The sequence below is a fragment of the Penaeus vannamei genome, chromosome 7, assembly GCF_042767895.1.
Source record: "Penaeus vannamei isolate JL-2024 chromosome 7, ASM4276789v1, whole genome shotgun sequence".
NCBI classification, from domain to species: Eukaryota; Metazoa; Arthropoda; class Malacostraca; order Decapoda; family Penaeidae; genus Penaeus; species Penaeus vannamei.
The window spans coordinates 47081034-47098533 of record NC_091555.1 but is presented as its reverse complement, the minus strand read 5'-3'; the positions used below and the strand labels follow the sequence as shown (position 1 = coordinate 47098533).

Here is a 17500-nt window from a genome sequence, read left to right as displayed (position 1 = left end):
GACTTTCGCTTTGTGGGATCAGTTACCCAACTAAACTATTACTGCAAGGGCTTAAAATTTCCTGAAAGTGACCTTGGTTATTTCATACACATAAAACTAAGTGAAATTCAGTATACTATTTTCCTCATGAATCTGGAACATAAAGGAAGACCTTCCCCTTGGCTGCTCAAAAATTTCTTGTCTACCAGCGACTTCAGAGAACATTTACGAATACAATCAAAAGAATTTTACCGGCAGTCAAACTAACTATATTATGGAAGTCATCCATATGCACTCTCTTCAACATTTATATATATGTATATATATGTATATTGTGTACATATATATATATATATATATATATATATATATATATATATATATATATATATATATATATATATATATTAGTTTTGTGCATAACATCTGAAAACACTAACTTGTATCATAACTTCTATGTTGTCTTTTAAGATATTGGGCATTCAATTTTCAAAGTTCAATTATTTGTCATCATACTTCTAACATGATAAATATCTAAGTTGTCTAAAAAAAATGTTTATGAAAAGACAAGGAGAATGCACACCCCATACTGTAACAATACCTCACCTCGGACAATACTATCTAGAAACACCTTTGTGTAACAAGAAAAAAATTATGCATTTTGGAGTCCCCTAATCTCTGATCCTTTCATTGTTCTCACCACTTACCAAACTGGACTCTACAACCCTAGACCCAACCATTCAATTGCCAGGATCCGCCATACAACACACTTCGGACTTGCCTGCCTTCCCCTACTAATCTGAAGGCTTACTTAAACAGGGACAAGCACTTTTGGATAACCATAGAAATGATATTCTGCACGATTACATGATATCATCCTTTATTTGGCATAAATTCAAGAAACGTTTAGCTACACAGTGTTCAAAGAAAATTCCCATTGCAACCGACTAGGATATTTGCAACACTAAACTACACTGTTCACCATCTAACTTAATGACATTTTAAAAATCAAAGTTACAGGGGGGAAACTACCATCAAATTTGCTATGGTCTTAGAGTGAACAAACAACACAATAGAATAAAAAATTCTAGGCATAATAACATGCCTTACCCAGGAGCACTAAGGGCATTATTAATATCTATACTCATGAAGTTATAAGGATGTGCTTCACATCATTAAACATTAAGATAGTGGATGATACAGTGCCATGGCTGAGATGCTACTCTGCAGAGAAGGAATGGCCCTGTTGGCTATATCCTATTTTCCTGCAGCTACTTAACACGAACACAATCTATATACTGTATATCCTATTTTACCTCTAAATTTATATGAATCAAAATCTCCAAAGTTGCAAAGGTGCATTGTCATCTTCTTTCAACAATTTATATAATTCTAACATCAAATAGGCAACAGTAATTGCCATAGATGGAATGAAAAGTCGCTTTCTTTAACAACTAAACACTGGGAGGACCACCTGGGCCGTGTCCAGCTGGGGCTACGAGCTGATGCCTTCACCAGGTGGTTGGGACAAATACAAGGTTCATAATATCTACACATCCTGTAAGATTCACGCAAGTCCAAGCAATGTTTGTAGGCATCTTTACCACAATGACGTCCCATCAACAAGGGGTTTACCAGTCTGCTGAAATTTCTCAACGTTTACAAGTTCTGAGGATTCTTGAGAACTCTTTCTTTCTGCATCTATCTAGAAAATATAGTTTTTAATTGGGGGGGAAGTCTCTCTATGCTGCAGACTAAACAGTGAAATTATTGAACATCAAAAAATTTTCCTTTTCCAACATATTAGACACTCTGTAAGCGAGCATTAAACTTACACTGAATTGCACACCTTACACAAATGGAGTAAAATGTGACTTAGAACAACTAAGAGCAGTATATACACTTGCGCATCACAACACTGTGCTGTGCCCCATGCAAGGGGGCTTTTGCTATTACTCTAAACTAATAAAAGATTATCATGACAGCTAATATCTTGTGTTTTCATTAAACTTGGAAAATCCATCTCCTGTTGTATTATCAAGGACAATTCTATTATAGTTTCAATTACGAAATCTAAGCACGTGATAAACATTTACTGAAATCATACCTAAATGGAACTGGAAAGGGGGAGGGTCCTGGTAGTGGCAGCCTCAATCAGCCCCCGTCAAACTCTGCTGTATATTTGCTTTGATCCAGTGCTTTACACTGATGCTTGGGCTCAACACAGGCAAGTGGACAATCGCTTGTAAAACACATCAAAGTGGGCAAAGATTGGCGAAAGCTCGGTGATGGCTGGAGAGACAAAGTGGTCCACTTATACAATACGAAACATTCTGTATGAGTCAGGTCCCTGAAGGAGGGCCCAATGCTAGCGTGCTGTGATCCATCTACACTTGGGCTAAGTGGTGGACCGGGAGGGAGGAGGTAACCCTACTATGCTGAAGAGTCAGTTACAGGTCGCGAGGTGAGAGGCTAAAAAGATACACACTTATCTATATGCCAATATTATGGGGTGTGCGTGGAGTTACGGTCTTTGAAGCAGATACGGATGGGTTAACTCAAGATCACATTGTGGTGTCGCTCTTGATGTCTGGGTGGCGAACCTCTCAAAGACATTACCTGTCGTCACCTCTAATTTGCATACAGCACACAGACCTTGCACCCTGCACAAGATGTGGCTGCCGTGCACCAGCGGGGATGAAAAAAGCACCTACGCATGCATTCAACATTGTTATACGTTCCCCCCGAGGTGCTGATTTTGAGAAGCTTGGTTTTGTGATCACCCATATGGTTTGGAAGCAATAAAAATGGAATGTTTGAGCTCCTATGTTGGCACACCCAAAGGCGACGCTTGGGCCAACCTACTTCTAGTACTACATTAAGAGTTATTTCATATTTGGAATCACAGAAACCTTTTAGAAACATCAATAGGGTCCGACATCTATAAAGTCCTACATATGTGTATATAAATGTGCAGGTAATATGTATGGAACTGCTGTATATTCGTGTTCATGCCTATATACACGTGTGTGTGTCCATGTGAGTAAACACATAAAAGACAATCCTAAGACTGGCTAGAATGAGTTCTTGATGCGAAGTGACCAAGACACCCAAGATATTCCTAAAAGCGCAGCTCGGACTCGGCGGTACCACTAATGGCCGTCTCCACAACCACGTGCTGGTTTTACTTGATATGTCAAGCCAATGTCTGCAGCCGTCTCAGGTTATCTATATGAAGTTTAATTATATTATTGACACTAAACTGAAGTTACAAAATAACACGCGTTATGGTCAAAAGCACAGTCTTAACAATTTGAAAGTAATTATCAATGACACCTAGAAATATATCCGGCCACTGCATGCACAAACAGCTTGTCTAGAACTGAAATGGTATACATATATATATATATATATATATATATATATATATATATATATATATATATATATATATATATATATATATATATATATATATATATATACATGGGTAATTGTAAGTGATGCATATGTGTGTGTGTGTGTGTGTGTGTGTGTGTGTGTGTGTGTGTGTGTGTGTGTGTGTGTGTGTGTGTGTGTGTGTGTGTGTGTGTGTGTGTGTGTGTGTGTGTGTTCGCTTATGCACAAATATCTTTATAAAGACAAAGATAGCTTCTACTTCCATACCTATCTCACTAAAATAGACTATATTAACCCACAAAACAGAGCAGTTTAGCTATTTATTTGTATAAATCCAATTGTATGTCCAAGTGCACATTATTTAAATGTGCATATACTGTAAATATATATATATATATATATATATATATATATATATATATATATATATATATATATATATATGTATATATATGTATATATATGTATATATATATATGTATATATATGTATATATATGTACATATATGTATATATGTATATATATGTATATATATGTATATATATGTATATATATGTAGATATATATGGACATATATATGTACATATCTATCTCTATATATATATATATCTATATATATATATATATATATATATATGTATATATATGTATATATATACATATACATTTATATAATATATATAATATATATATATATATATATATATATATATATATATATATATATATATGTATGTATGTATGTATGTATGTATATGTATGTGTGTATATATACATATACAGATTTTATATATATATACACACATATATATATATATATATATATATATATATATATATATATATATATATATATATATATATATATATATATATAACCTATACATGACGACACAAATATACTGATTGTATAAAGACAATACTGTTAACACTTGAGAGTAACCATTGTACATCGCACTGCACAAGCGGAGCCGAGGCGCCCGAACGGAGGTCTGACTCCCGGCCTCGACCCCGTGACCCCCGGTTCGCCGACGCGCCCTGCTCACCACGCCCCCTGCTCACCACGCCCCCTCGCCCCGCCACTCGACCCGGGGCGACGCTGCGCCACGGCATTCGGGGCTGCGTGTGGAGGAGGAAAAGGCCCAGCGCGCAAGACCGGCGGGGCCCTCGGAGGGAAGGGCGCGGACGCGAGAGACACGGTCTTTGGGGAAGCCACGTGTTGGTGGGTGGGTCTGTGTGTGTGTTGGGTGTGGGGGCTTCCCGTGCAGGGCGGGGCAGGGTTGCCGTGCCGCGTCGGAGTACCTAAGCGTGTGGTGTCGGGCGGCATCGCTTCCCCAGACTCCTGCACCGGCCAAAGGGCTCCTACAGCGGTCCTTCCGAAAAGAAAAACCTCCCCGTGTACCCTAGCTGTGTGTCGGGGTGTTTAAGTGTGCCTACGAGTGACCTTGCCGTGGGCGTGACTGCGCGGCAGGCAGCCAGAACGTGGGCGCTTGGGGGACTTCCTCTGGCGGCGGCGGCGGCGGCGGCGGCCTGGCGTGGCAAGCCTGGGCACGAGGGGCCGAGGGTCAGCGGGCGAGGGCGACACGCCCCTACTCCTCGTCGGGGAGAGTTCCCTCGGAGGTGCCCGGCATGAAGAAGGGGTTGGTGTACGTGAACGAGTGGAAAGCGTCGGGGTCCAGGTGTTCCATGATCTTTTTATCCGCAGGGGAGAACTCCAGCCGGGCATTGCGGAACACGGGGTCAAAGTTCTCAGCATGACGGGGATTATTCTGTGGGAAAAATCAGGTCGACCCTGTCATGCCAGGTCACGCGAGCCTTCTCGGACATTAGCTGGAGATCCAATAAATTTCGTCTGCCTTCTCCCTGTCTGAAATTCCCCCGTTTGTTCCCGAATAACTGAATTTCCAGCTAATGTATTTCGCTCGTGGCCTGGCGCTGTCGGAGGAAGGAGGTAGGGGAGGAAAGGGGATCAAAGAGATAGGGGAAAAAAGAAAAAAAGGGAAAAAAGAGAACACAGATAAGGGAAAAAGGCCATAAATAGAAATAAAACGAGAAGGACTTTTTAAATACAGAACAAAATACAAAAGATGGTATGAGGATAGAACAAAGTTCATCGCCATACGGAAAGAAGAAACACAAAAACAAAAATAATACATGGATGTAAAAAGTAGTATCCGTTACAAAAAAAATGGAAATCATAAAACGAAAACCAAAAACATACAATCTCAGGAAACAGGATAACGGCGATGACACAAAAGAGAAAGAAGATCGAACACAGGGAAGAAAAAGAATAATGGGAAGGGAAGGAGTCGGAAGAAAGCTTCGACCGCTTTCCGACGTTGTAGAAAGTCGTGAGTGGGATAAAATGATAAAAGGAAGGAGGCAAGGACGAAGAGATTGACAGGAGATGGAAACAGACGGACACGTGAGAGGCCCGCCGACCCGCGAGTGAAGGACGAGACTCGAGGAAGGCGTGAGAGGAGGAAAAAAGAATAAAAATAAAAGAATGAAAAAAGGCGAATTCGGAGAGATCCAAGAAGGACAGAACCGGAAAAGAGAACTTGAGGCTTCGTGTCGGACGGGACAGTTTATGAGACTGATTGTGTTCTCAAATGGTGGCACAGAACGGACCGGAGAGGTGAGTTTGGGGCAAAGATCATTTGTGTAAAAGTTGCGCTTTTTTGGGATGGGCAAGGGACGGAAAGGGAGGGGAAGGGGACCCTGAAAAATTGCACAAGTTATCATGTATAATTACACATAAAAATGGAAATATTCTCTCTCCCCCTTCACATAAAAAATAACGATTTATAACAAGGATGCCTAGTGCCTATATCATTCCCACAGCAGGACGTTTCGGACGAGGAGAAAGCAGAAAGGAGAATCGGAGAACGGAGGCGTAGATTTGCGTCCAGCGCCACAGGAGAGATGGAAGGGGAGAGGAGTCCACCACGACACCGGACGAAGGGAGTGAGAGGAAGGGCGTCTCTCGAGCACAAGGGGGGGGGGGAGAGGGAGGAGCCCCGCCGCAGGATCAGCCGCAGGCACTCGACGTCCGAGCTGCGTCGCTTGCGGAGGAGGCGGCGGCCGCTCGTATTCCCGGGAAACATGGAAGAGTGAGGAAGACGGGGGTTCACAGTTCTGTCTTGTGGGACCAGTGCGTCGGAAATTCTCTGAACACTGAACACCGAGAGCGAGTGGGTCACACCGGGGTGGGTCGGAGAGGACACCGGGTCAGGTCAGTCGAACGGTGGCGAAACTGACCTCTTGGGGGCGTGGCTTCCTCCTCATTACAGACTCTCGTTACAAGGCTGGTGCTTTTAGATTTGATTCTGTTATTTATTTATTCACTTGCTAATTATGAACCATGCCATCGCTATCATTAATATCTTCGTTATTATCTTTAGCTTCTATAGTCTGTAATGACGAGGATTTCAGACAAGAAAGGGAACACGTTTTATGAGAATTGTTTTTTTTTTATACTCGACACATAGGGAAGATGGCGGTGAGTGGGTGGGGCGGCAGTGGGTTTTAGTAACACCTCAGCCAAGAGATCTTTTTAGGCACATCACTTTAGATGTCAGGGGGCAGTCACAAACTACAAAAAGGTGAGTCCACGTACCACAAAAAACATGTCAGTGAAGCTGCCCTGGACGAGGACAGGGTAAAAATTAAAAGTAAAAAATCGTGCTTCTCTCGCACTCAACATGCACAGGTGTCCATCGTGTTCACTTCCGTCACTACCATCCAAAAAAAAAAAAACCTGAACTCAAAATGCATACAGCAATGTTTGCATACATACATCTTGGTTTAGTTTGCCTTCTCTCTTTCAGTTATGGGAACAATGGCGCTGTCAGTCTTTAGTACCTGGAAGCCGTGATCAAGAAGCAAGATATCAAACAAGGAGCAGGCTGATTAAATACGTGCACCAGTTAATTCACATCCGCCGTTTCGGACTCGAAAATCGCCTCGACCCAAATCTATCTCCACCTCCAACGGAAGTGCATACGTTTTCTTCTACCCTTTTTTTTCTACAGTAGTCCGTGCAGGTCGACAGGTAGATTCCTCAGTCGAAGGCAGTAAGAGAGTCTGTGTAGAACCTTCTATATTCGGTCTCAGTGCACTAAACAGCTGGTCTAAAGACAGACAAGGGATCCGAACCACAGCCAGAACTACCCATCAAGAACACTTTTTTTCGTTGTCTTTGGTCTAAGTCATCTTTGCGGGTTTCCTTGTTTGGTAATAATGCTACGTGCTAAGTCTACTCATTTACAAGTCATTGCAATCACCTTCACATGCCGGTATGCTGAGTTTTGGTCGAACCAGAATAGAAGAAAGAGAAAAAGAGAGAGAGAGAATAAAAAAACACTGCCACTCGTGTCTTTGTTCATTGTGAAAACAACGCTCTCTCTCTCTCTCTCTCTCTCTCTCTCTCTCTCTCTCTCTCTCTCTCTCTCTCTCTCTCTCTCTCTCTCTCTCTCTCTCTCTCTCAATTTTGACGAAGATCAACCAGATTGAAAGAAATTATCTACAGTGGGATAGGACCCTCCACCATTCCCAGGAAGAGAAGTCAGTCTAAAACATAGTTCTAACAAGAGAGAAAAAGACATACTGGCCTCGTGTTATCTAAGTGCCAGTAAGCTATGGCTAAATAGTCGATAAGGTTGATAATCGACCACTAAAATCACACGTTGGACTACGATTTCCTGCGATAACTTTGCCCAACGACTTAGAGTATGAGATAAATAAATAACAGGTTTTAGTTTGCTTTTTTCTTTATTGCTTTCTTTTAATGAATACGATTAATAAATTGCGGTTGATAATTAGCAAACTGGAAAAAAGAAGCATACTGTGCGCTAACTGCCTTTACGTGTCAATAAAGTGATGACGTCAACTACTACCACCTTGTTAGGAACACACTAAAAGGTAGTTTACACTACAAGGCAAAACACTACACCCTCTAATCCCCTCCACAGACCACCTGGAACGGAGGCAACCCGAATGACAACAGAGCCAACCTTCTTTTCACAACCTGATAATTACCAAGACCGGTGGAGAGAGAGGGAGGGGGGGGGGGGCGAGGAGGGCGGGGACTCAACCAACACAAACTTTCGTTATGTTGTCCAGGATCTACGTACGGTAACCCAGCAAGCTTCTTCTGTTTATATAAATGTCTTTTTAACCTCTGGAAGAAACGGGGAAAACTAAAACTATTCTCGAATTCCATACCGCTTATTATGATCAAAGGAGTAATAATAAAAACTATTGTTGATAACAATATCGTGAATAACAATAATAATAACTGTAAGAATAACGAAAACACATCAGAGGCATCATCATATTTTAACAAACTCTTGTACGATCTCATACACCATGACAGTATTTCATAATTTCCCGCCAAAACCGGACTGACCGTTAACTCCCAAGAAACACACGCGTTTCTACTCAAAACGAAATTATATTCCTTCACACCTGCAATTCCTACGAATGAAAAAAAAAACTATGACTTGAAATCTACATAGTTCAGAAATAACTAAAATGATAACGAGAGAATATCACTTCTCATTCTGTTGCATAAACAAGCTTTTCCTCTCGCATTTTACTTCTACACGGAAAATCAGGGCGGTTTTATCACCAAGGAATTTTATGCAACTGTAAATGCATGAAACCAATCATATTCATCTAAAAATAATATTCATGAGAGATTTTTAGCCGATTAAAAAAATCCCTTTATATAGGGAAACAAATGCAAGAGATTTCGACATTTCATCTCAAAAGGAAGAAAACAAAAACAAAGAATCCACCCAAATAAAAACTAAACAAAAACCACGCATTAAATATCCTTAACAAAATAAAACAAGATAAAAATAACTAACTTCCAATTCAAACACCGCAACACGATTTATATAATTTCCACATTCTAAAAAAGCGAATAACAAACACGGGAAATTAGCCGACCCATAAAGACTAAAATATGGCCGAAATCTCAAAAATAATGAATCGAGTCCCATTTCTCGGGTGAATATATTGAGCAAGCGGTGTAATAATAGTTAGAGAATTTAATGAATGTTTTTTTTAATTATATAATAAAGTATACACTCTTTTTAATTTATGGATATTATTTAGGAGTTACCTGCTTTCTCTTAATTGAAAACATGGAATAATCTTTCAATTTATAGCTCGTTAATGGAGAATATATAGTCAATTTTGCGGGAAAAAAGGATTTTTACTTCAATGTTAAGTATATTGGGTTGATAAAGCAGGGTCAGCCAATTGTTGAATATCTAAATTAATTGCGCAACTACTCGTTTCGAAATAACATTTTTTTCCAGATTATGGTCGTTATTTCTGATTTAGCGGTGAAGTCGTATAAAGATGGCAAAATGGGCGTGTAATTATCTCTCAAATCGGATAAGAAATGGTTCAATTTTACCAAGGATTTGTTAGCATCAAGACCTTGTAAAAAAAGAAAAAAAAATCTACACGTTTTCTAAAACCTTTGAGCTAACCTACCTGCGAAATTCCTTTTTACAAAAATCAAAAAGACAATTTTCTTTCCGTTATATAAAGTGCTTGGATTCAATAAGTAACAAAGATGTTGACTGTTCGATACAAACCACGCTCGTTAGCTTTGAAATTGATCAAACGTAAACGTGTGTTCTCTCTCTCTCTCTCTCTCTCTCTCTCTCTCTCTCTCTCTCTCTCTCTCTCTCTCTCTCTCTCTCTCTCCTTCTCTAACTCTCTTGTCCCCCCCTCTCTTTCTCTTGCCCCCCCCCCCTTTCTCTCTCTCTTGTCCCCCCTCTCTCTCTCTTCTCTCTCTCTCTAGCCCTCCCCCCCAGTACCTCTCCCCCCCTCTCATATCCCCCCCTCTCTCTCTACCAATCCACTTACTTCCCTACGATCCTACTTCCGCCCAATTAATCCCTTCATCCCACCAAAGGCAAACCGACCAAGGAAGCATCACGCAGAACCTGGCCGCCCCCCGGGGAATCACAACACCACATCACGCCCTTAATACACCCCCGAAGTCCCACAAGGTCCTGGAGCCGACGCCAACACCAGCGAGAGAAAATTTAGGGGGTCAGTTGTTGATAGTACTTTAAACGACGTAAAAAAAATGGCAGTGAGAATGAAAACAACAGCAGATTAGGACGGATGTGGCGTTGCGATCTGGCAGAACCATACGACTAAAGGCGACATCCAAATACTACAACGGCTACTATTAATAATAAGCAATAAATGATACAACACCCCCATTTCTTAAATAAAAAACAGGGTTCACATACCGCGTATCCAGATTTCAAAAAAGAAGAAAAGAAAAAGTTTCAAAATGAATACCCAAATACCCTGAGAGCAAATATGAAAAAAAACTTAACACGTCATCCCAAATACCAACACGCTTTCAACAAATACCCCGCGAATAATATAAAAATACCCATCGAATCGTCACAAATAACCCTACAACCAATATCGCACCGTCTTATGAGGGAACACGACCATTGGCATCAAACCCAATGAACCACAACGACCCCGAAGTGAGAACGATCCCACGGAGAGCGAGAAACCTGCTTGTAGGGCTAACACACTTAGGCTCTTCACATAACACAGCACTGGGAGCTACCGTGTACTGGAGATTCCATCCAAAACCGGAAACAACACCAAATACGGGGGTTGGGTGTTGGGTTGGGTGTTACATCAAGTGTAAGAGGGGAAGGAAAAATATAAAAATCTCTTGGAGTTTTTACCAAGAGTCGAGAATAGCATTCGTATTGGGAGTAACACCTGTACTGGGAGTAACATCTGTATTGGGAGGAATATTAGTACTTAAGAGTAACAGGTAAGTACTTGGAGTAACTCTACATACGGAGTAAGAGCTAGGTAATTTTTCTTACGGTGGTTTACAGGGGCGTCGCTTGCAATATACGAATGGAGGAATATACACGTTCACTGCGTAGAGTAAAGGAATGAAAACGAGATACGAAAACATAAATGGGATCGAGGAAGAATCATGGTTCCACAACACAAATTTTGATTTTGTCTTCATGAAAAAACGGAAGGATAATCTTCCCTTTTTGTTTATTTGCGATTGTGTTTTTGGTATAATTTTATCTTATTTTTTAAACAGCGAGAATATCATATACATCATTTGAAAGAGAATATATATATTCTTCAAAGGAAGCCGAGTTATCTAAATTACAATAAAACAAAGATAAAAGTCTACGAAGCTAAAATAACGTTTTGGGATTGAATTAGAAGCAAAGGCTTTGTCTATAAGCTTTCAAGGTAATTTATGTTAACATTTTCACAATTATCTTTCCTGGAGACAAGGCTCATTGTCTCTACAGAAGTCCCTCAGCATTACCGCCTCCGCCGCGGCGTAATAGGGAATGGAAATGTATTAGCAGTCGTAACACAATAAACTCGATCCATTACAAGGGAAGGATTAGAAGGCTTCGAGCGGCAGGAGCCTCGGCGCTTCCGCGGCTCCTGGTCCGACTGGGGACTAAAGGGAACCAATCTCGCTAAGGTTTAAAGTCTAGAGCCGATTCGCAGACTAGAATAATTACATACACTTTTTTTCTCGACGTGTTATGCTCACCATGTAAATCGTTTACTGATTAAATCGTCCCGGTGGCGATAAATTGCAAATTACCCCTTTGAGGTGACCAGAAACGGGCTCGGATAATACGGCGCATTATTTGCCTGGTCTCCTAAAGGCGAACCACGGGTGCCTAGCGCAGCCCGAGTTCTGCCGAGGACCCAGGGACGAAGAAGGGGCGCTGGGACGAAGAAGGGGCGCTGGGACGTATAACAAAAATGAAAGTTATAAAAGAGGCTTCTAGTCTACTCGTCGACGACACAACTTCGTGCCTCTAGACATTTTAAATGGTTCAGAAAATACCTAAAACCAAATAAATGAGGTAAAACAACAATGTAAAGGATAAAAGGGTAAGTACAAGATTGGTGAGGAATTACAACATGATCGAGCGAAAAAAAACAGACCTACAAGGTTCACTCCTGCAGCGTTCCTAGTGCTAAGGGTGTACAACAACGGTCTACGTTTGCAGGGCCTGGACAAAATGCCTAAGGAATTCACGAGAAGAGATCTGGGACAACCAGAGAAAGGGTCAGAGAGACGGATCTGGGTTGACCTAACCACTCACAGGGGCGGGACTGAGGGCCGTCGGTGTCAACAAAGGTTTCCCCTCGAGAGGTCAATCCGAGGTTTCACATAGCTCTCACACAATGGATAAAAAGAGAAACATCACAGCTCAGCCGTCTGCACGTGAGCCTGAGGAGCTACGAGGACATCCTGACTCTTTTCTGAGAACAAAATAAAAGTTCGACGAGGATAGATACACAGTCATGACCTGAGCCGCTGCCCCTGCTGATCCCAGTACCGCAGCAGGAGCAGAGGGATGCAAAGAGATGGGTAAAGACGGCTACACTTCGAACGGGTAATCCTTGAACAGGTGACTTCCTGTGGGTGGAAGAACTGCCTCAAACAACACTGCATTCATTAATGGTGGCCATGCAACACTAAGTCTATCATCATCATCATTATCATCATCACCATCATCTTCAATATCGTCATCATGCACACATGCACATTAGGACAAGCTTGGAACATGCTCAGCGCCCTAAAAAAAGGTGAAAAAGCACGAACAAACGGTTTTTTTTTCTGGGAGAAGCGCTCCAGACTGCCGGATCTTTACAGACCAATCCTCCTCCAAACTCTTTCAAAGCACAAAACAAAAACAAGATGGCCACACAACAGGAGTACGTACAGCACAGATGTGTATAGTGTGTGAAGTCATACTAAGGCCAAAACAAAAACAAAAACAAAAAAAATGTTGCTGCTGGTTAATTATATACAACTGCCCTTCACCCCTCAGTTTCCCCTACCCATTAGCAATCATAATCTCCCAACAACAAAATGAATGCTTTGTTGCGCACACTCTGGTGACTCTAAACTTAATTCTGGCTTAGCTACCCCGGGGGATTTCCTTAGTCCAGCGAACCGCGTGGCTTTCGGGAGATCGCTGCAATGAGCTTTAAAGGCATCTCACTCAGCTGCTGGCTTACTTTGGGGGAGTTCTGAGCCAGAGTCTTATGGTCTATGAGGTCTCTCGCTCTCACTTGCGCTCTCGTTTGAACTCTCTTTCTTTCTTCTTTTTCTCTTTCTCTCTCTCTCTCTCTCTCGCAATCTTTCACACACTCTCTCTTTCTCTCTATCTTTCTTTCTTTCTTTCTTATCTCTCTCTCTCTCTCTCTCTCTCTCTCTCTCTCTCTCTCTCTCTCTCTCTCCCTCTCTCTCTCTCTCTCTATCTTTATCTTTATCTTTCTCTCTCTCTCTCTCTCTCTCTCTCTCTCTCTAACATTCACACTCACTTTCGCGCTCTCACTATTTCCCGCTGATACTAAATCAAAGATACACATACACACAGGCGCACACACATTCAACCTTTCAAACTTTCTATTAATTCATATTCCCCAATCTCTCTGTCACGCTCGGTCTCAGTATTTGTCTCACATTCATTATCACTTATTCATTCAATCTTTCTCTCTTTCTCATTCTCTCATTCCCTCATTCTGATTCTCTCTCTCTCTCTCTCTCTCTTTCTCTTTCTCTTTCTCTTTCTCTTTCTCTTTCTCTTTCTCTTTCTCTTTCTCTTCTCTCTCTCTCTCTCTCTCTCTCTCTCTCTCTCTCTCTCTCTCTCTCTCTCTCTCTCTCTCTCTTTCTCACTCTCACTCTCACTCCCTCACTCCATATCCTTCCTCACGCATTTGCCAAACAAAATCGCACACAATGTAAGTACAAAAACACTGGGTGGGGGCGGGGGAGGGGAGGGGGCGGAGGGGAGGGGGGCGACGTTCCCCACCTGCCGGCATAAAAGTGACCCAACGGCCTGCATTCATAAGGTGTGGGACGAAAAAAACAGGTGCAAAAGTTTTAAAGATGCAAAAGTTTAAAGTCAAGCATAGTGGACGGACAGACAGACAGACAGACAGACAGTCAGACGGTGGAACTGAGTTGGCAGAATTAGTTCAGGGAGAAAAGTCGTACAGATGCACAGGTGGCGAAAAAAGGGCAGTGGAGTGAATAAATGTGATAATAAAAAAATGGAGATATTTAGGCTTGTCAAACATCCTGTTCCTGGTGTAGTTTTTTGAGCATTTGCTAGTGAGTCTAACATTTAAGCATATTGTCCTAGATCTTTTTTTTTACCTTAAAGTGCAGAGACAAAACTATGTATGTATATAAATATAAATATATGTAAATGAATAATCAAACTTTTCACATGATGCAATATGCCACACTACTTGCAATATTCAACATGATCTTCACTAACATGTTCTACCACAGTCTAGCATCGTATCTACATTAATTACTCTGCAATCCATTCAAATCATCTACTTTACCTAACAACACTGCACAATATTCTTCTCCATTTAATAAATAAGAAGAACACTGTGTTCCTGTATGGTCTGGCTGGAGCACCATTGAAACCTTCCATTTTTCATGTTTTGCAACACAAAGGCGCCTCTTTGACTGAATTAACTGCTATGTACATTAATGACTTAATCAAGACTCCCTTATACACCCTCTGAAAAACTGCCATATCCATTAATGCCTTTATTAAGAAACCTTTACACAGGATCTGAAAAATGATCCATCTAAGGATGCTCCGGCCAGACACAGGATCAAAGAAAGGACTTCAGAACACTCCAGGTTCCTTCAGACCGGAGTGTCTCTATGGCAACATCCTACACCTGGTTACGACTGACTGTTCAATTGTCTTATTAGAATTTGACTATGTGGGCTTGAACATAGTGTAAACTGGACCCAGCTCAGTTCAAAAAGTTGATGACAAATCTGACCTACACTTTGGAAGTCCGTGAAAAAAAGAAAATGTTGAAATATTGGAATGTATTATATAAAAAGTCAAAGCATCTAATTACAGATGATCAAAATACTGCAATATCCAAAATAAATCCAAAGCTTCAAATTAAGTTTTTAAAAAAATCATGGCAGTATTCAAAAGCTATGCTAAACGCGCATAACAAGATATCAGTGAAAGAGAAGTGATAAAAAAAGGGTCGGACGTGAATCGCCAAGAAAAAAAAAAATGACTGAATGAAGACTGATAAAAAAGGGGGATATACAAAGCCCCTGATGGCTAAAGGAGGCAAGAGCACAGCGTGGGGCCTTCCCCTGATCTCCTTCCTTGAGGCTAAAGTGTGAAGGCAGTGGTGGACCAGGTGAGGAGTGCAAGGAAGAAGCACCAGAGAGGTCGAGAGGTTACTCACAATCTTGGGCTTGAAGGGCGGCTGCACCTCTCGGTTCTCCAGCTTCACCCAGTCGATTCTCCTGAAGAAGGGGTGTGTTCGAACATCTTCCTCTCCCTTAGGACCGCAGCCTAGTCGCTTCTGAGGCTGCTTCGTCAGGAACTGTGCAATTTAGGGGGGCAAGCGTGTGAGATGGGTTTGAGGCAATGGAAAGGACGGACAAATTGTCTTTTTTTTGTCTTAAAGTAAATTTTTTGTGTAAAAATATTCCTCCACATGATCACATCCCTACGATTTCCATTCCTTAAGTGAAAAGACTACATTAAAGAAGCAAAAAGATGTAAATATATACCAACCAACACTCCCAAGGACCTTACCACCCAACCCTCAATTCATTCCTGCGCGACCTCGTTTGTACTTACACCCTTGCAACATTCCTTCGCCTCCTTAGAAAGAGCCTTGGGATAAGAGACATTATGGTCGGTAATCGCGGCAAAAAGCTCTTCCTCGTCCTCTCCATCGAAGGGCGGCTGACCCACCAGCATCTCGTACAACAGCACTCCGTAGGCCCACCAGTCTACACTCTTCCCGTATGGTTGGTACAGAATGATCTGAAAACATATGCGGGGTTTCAGTTACTTTTCTCTCCCGGTACAACAGCCTATCACGAAAGATTAAACATAATTTACCCTACAGATGCTAAAAAAAATAAATAAACCACAAACAAACTAATATTCCATCAATATAAAAACACATACACTCAACAACACAACTCCCTCAGAAACCCCCCTGAAACTCCGAAGCAAAACCCACCTCGGGAGCAATGTAGTCTGGAGTTCCACAGAAGGTCTTGGTCGTCTTATCTCCACCGATGCCCTCTTTGCACATACCGAAGTCGGCGATCTTGATGTGTCCATCCTGATCCAGCAAGACATTGTCAAGCTTGAGGTCGCGGTAAACGATGCTGCGGGAGTGTAGATAGAACAAGCCAATGGCAATCTCCGCTGCATAGAATCTGTGGGAGGAACAAGAGAGACCATAACAAAAGGGGGCATTTGCGGCGCACTCGCTGGAGGGAAAAGAGTGTAAAACGATCGATAGCAAATTATATAATTGCTCATATATGCTCGGGTGTAAAAAGACAGAGCGAATTCTATCATTGCTTATATATGTTCGGGTGTAAAAAGACTGCCAACGAATTATATAATTGCTCATATATGCTAGGAATGCTCAAAAGGAGGGTGTAAATATCAATATCGAATTATATCCAACACTCAAACAAGGACGACATGCTCAGAGAGGGATAATACAAAATATACAAAAAAAAATAGACGACTGAGAGGTTTACATACACCGCTACTGGTTCCTTAAACTTGCCACACTGCTGGATCTGGAACATCAGGTCACCTCCATTCACGTATTCCATTACAAAGTATAACCGGTCCTGGAATAGGCAGGGTGCAGTCGGTCAGCAATAAACTTTATCATACTGTATACACCTTGTTGGGTGTCGCTGGACTTTATAATACTGTATACACCTTATTGGTCTAAGATTCCTTAATCGATATTCTCTGGACATTTAAGAGACGCATGTCATCACCATCAAGTAACATGACTCATACTATCCAATCGACTTAATCAACACTAATACTTTTACCATATGATCAGTCTTCCAAAATACACTTCATCATTCCATTTTAAATTTCTTCGGCTATGCTGAACAATCTAGAAATAGGATCCCCTTATAAAAACGACAAAATGACGCTAAAACACACAGGAAAGATCCACAAGAGGAGGAAGAGGGGGAGGGGGAGGAAGAGGAGGAAGGGGGAG

The 17500-nt window shown here is 41.5% G+C and overlaps 1 protein-coding gene across 1 annotated transcript in view; it reads right to left on the bottom strand.

The window, feature by feature from the left end:
* Positions 1–17500, bottom strand: part of LOC113812176 (Protein C kinase 53E) — a 94495-nt gene that overhangs the window by 9937 nt on the left and 67058 nt on the right. The window contains exons 6-9 of the mRNA XM_070123835.1: positions 17020–17111; positions 16481–16682; positions 16090–16278; positions 15689–15829 (exon numbers count right to left, since the gene is read on the bottom strand). Coding sequence (XP_069979936.1) covers positions 15689–15829; positions 16090–16278; positions 16481–16682; positions 17020–17111 — 624 coding nt within the window. The remainder of the gene's footprint in view (positions 1–15688; positions 15830–16089; positions 16279–16480; positions 16683–17019; positions 17112–17500) is intronic.